Genomic DNA, 2944 nt, shown 5'->3' on the forward strand with positions numbered 1-2944 from the left:
TGTCCAAGCCCAGCCCTAGTGAAAAACAGTGCTACTGATAATCCAGCCAAGGTCCAAGAGCCTACCTTCAATTTAGTGGAATTGAAAATTGTTGCCATCACGTGCGATGCATGATGCCATGTACAATTAGAAAGTGTGTAAGTTAAAAGCACAAAGTGTCCTAGCTATATTAACACCAACTTGCATCGATCTAGGCATGTTAGACCTTCCTCAAAGTACTATCTTTGCAGCACTATTTTCTTATGGTTGAGCAAGAAACTCACCATCAATAGGTGATGGATATCAATGTGGTTGGTAGGAGGAAAACGAAATATAGGTGAACAGGGAGCGACAGAGCTAGAGGTGGAATGAGTGCATGTGTTTGTTATATATGAACAGAGATTTGGTGAATATGGGGTTTAATTCAACACATGTTTTGGGAACCACTTGCATAGGAATTCACTACGGTCTAATTGAGGTGGTTTGAGTGATATATCACACGGGAGTAATTCATGCCTATGATTAAATATATCTAAAGAGAAGTGCACTACTCGGTGTACCACTAACCAGAGCACACTTTGGAATATCCATTAAAGCCTTCCATTCCACGAGATCGATCAGTAGCAACCGAATACTTGCTTGGGACGTAAAACTTGCGATACAGAGGGTTCACGTTGACGTGACATTACTGGTAGAAGTCACGCACGTTGCTCGCGGAGTAGTTGGGGTGCAAGATGAAACCACTTGGTAACTTCAAATAACGGCACACGTTTATAATACAAGGGAATGTAGGTCTGCTGGTAAATCAAAACAATGACATCGATAATTTACATACGACTTAAGGCGACAAAACCCCTCTTTGAAGAGACGTCCAAAGAGAGCCGCTGCAATTGGGGACAGCTTAATCCACAACGGGATTTGACAGTTTTTGATGGAAGAAATGGCCAGCTAGAAAGGAAGTGAAGAGGGGCAACAGGTTGAGAAAGCTCCTTAATGGATCTTGAGGTTAGTGAGGACGTTGTTGTTTACAGGGTCTGCAAGGTGGTCCAGAAGATTCTCGAAGGGGCCCTTGCCTGTCACTAAGGCTTGAATGAAGTAGCCCAAGATAGCCAACATGGCAAGCCTGCCATTCTTGATCTCCTTCACTTTCAGTTCTCTCATTGACTTCTCATCCTTGCCAAACCCAAGAAAGTTGAAGAAGGGGCCGCCTGGGTATGCCGGGTCGCCCGACCCGCTGAGGCCTTTCTCAAGCCCCAGAAAGTACTGCTTGCCCATGGACCCTGGGTTGTAGTAGTCCTGTGCCCTGCGGTGCTCTGCGAAACCCATGAGCGCCATCTCCAACACAAACAAGGTGTACGGGTCTGCCCAGTAATTGTAGGTGCCCATTGGAGGGAACACCCCTGACCTGAACCACACCACTGCTGTCTCCTGCGGAATGAGCCCCAGCTTTCCTAGAATCTCAGGAGCTATGGCTCCCGCTGCACCCAGCATCGCAAAACGCCCGTTGATGATCTCACCATATCTAAGCCATTCGGGCTCAATGAACCCTCCTGCTCCCTCTGGGTCCATCAGTCCCAAGGGGTCGAACCCATAGTCGCCTGGGAGACTGCAGAGCAACAAACCCAACAACCACATGACTAACAGGCCTTCAAATTGGAGACTGCCAGCCGTCTCTGTTCTCAAACAGGTAAACTTAGTCTACTACGTATTGAGCTTACCTTGAAATAAGTGCATTTAAATTGATAGACGGACATACTTCATATGGGTAAAGGTATGATGGCAAACTGTATACCACAGACATGGGACACTCTAGTGTTTGGTGTTGTGGGCTAGTAACGCTCCAGCGCACATTTAACTTAAGAAAGACCATAGCAAAAGGTGCAGTGACGTGCCAAGTAAGCTACGCCCGGTGGATGAACAAGATAACAAAGAACCTGAGGATTCGAAAACAAGACAAGGGGGGGCTTCCTGCCACACATTAGAGCAATTACAGGCTATGATCTTTGTTCTTGTTAATCAAAGGCACAGAGACTTCTGCCACAAATTGACGCCCTTGAAGGCCAAAGCCCTTCTTCCCGCAGTAAGCAGCGACTCATCGCAGTGCATGAATAAGACACAGACACTCACAAAGTAGGCTTTGGCTCATCACAGCCCAAAAATTAAGACGCAATTCGTTTGAAATGAATAGCTAACGTACGTTCCGTCCAGGTAAGAAAGACTTTGCTTGGAAGCAAACCACAGCTGCCTGTCGGCCTGCAAAGCAAACGACACACACTCAACTACAGCCCGACCCCGAATCCCATTGGAAGAGAGCAGCAGATGTAAGAAGGGAGGCTAACCTTCACTGGCTTGTCAGATGCAGCTCGCACAGAGAAGGACCGCTTAGAGGGAGAGGAGCCAGATAATGGAGAGAAGCGCAGGGCCTTTCCGTATAAGAACTGCTGGCGAGAGGCGTCCGCGGGGGACGGGGGAGAGGCCGCCGCGTTCGTGGTAGGGGCTGCGACTGAGGTGGAGAAGAGGGCCTTGGAAGCCACGGCGGCCATGGCTGCGGGGAAGCTCTGTGAGGCGACGGTCCTCTCTGTCTCACTCTCTATCAGGAGGTGGGTTGGTGTGCGTGTGTGGTGCGAGGAGCAGAGGCTTGAGCTTGTGAGGAGACGAGAGCAGTGATGTTACGTGAATCGCCAGAGACGAAGGGAGACGGGGACCTTTTGAGAAAATGAGGATAGCGTTCCTCGAACAAAAGCCAATCCAAACCAGGCTCGCCCTATCCAATGAACTTGGATTTTCATCTCTCACGTGGCATCCCTTCACAATTTAGTTTAGAGGTGGGCTAATGCTTCTCGTTTGCCCTTCCTCACATCTTATTAGGGCCCCTCCCAGACACAAATCACGACCACACTTTCCTAATGTCTAATAACTGAAGTTAGCAGCCCGTTTTCATGACAAGAAGGCCGACGAGACTTAA

At 48.6% G+C, this 2944-nt stretch overlaps 1 protein-coding gene across 1 annotated transcript; it reads right to left on the reverse strand.

Moving 5' to 3' along the window:
* Positions 1-780: 780 nt before the first annotated feature.
* LHCA3 (PSI type III chlorophyll a/b-binding protein) lies at positions 781-2685 on the reverse strand. The gene is made up of 3 exons (XM_087700730.1): positions 2319-2685; positions 2177-2232; positions 781-1585 (listed from the first exon to the last, which is right to left on the reverse strand). Exons 1-3 carry the CDS (start codon positions 2520-2522, stop codon positions 970-972), a joined length of 876 nt encoding a protein of 291 aa, XP_087556856.1. The 5' UTR covers positions 2523-2685; the 3' UTR covers positions 781-969.
* Positions 2686-2944: the final 259 nt, after the last annotated feature.

This window comes from Lygodium microphyllum, chromosome 2 (genome assembly GCF_053477565.2).
Source record: "Lygodium microphyllum isolate KBCC chromosome 2, Lygodium_microphyllum_v1.1.10, whole genome shotgun sequence".
NCBI lineage: Eukaryota > Viridiplantae > Streptophyta > Polypodiopsida > Schizaeales > Lygodiaceae > Lygodium > Lygodium microphyllum.

What these genes read in the sequence shown, in the direction of transcription:
- LHCA3 (XM_087700730.1), bottom strand. Translation starts at nt 2,522, where the DNA reads ATGGCCGCCGTGGCTTCCAAGGCCCTCTTCTCCACCTCAGTCGCAGCC. An exon ending in CATCTGACAAGCCAGTGAAG is followed by an intron (nt 2,233 to 2,318) that starts GTTAGCCTCCCT and finishes TTTGCTTTGCAG; the next exon opens with GCCGACAGGCAGCTGTGGTT. An exon ending in CTTTCTTACCTGGACGGAAC is followed by an intron (nt 1,586 to 2,176) that starts GTACGTTAGCTA and finishes GTTGCTCTGCAG; the next exon opens with TCTCCCAGGCGACTATGGGT.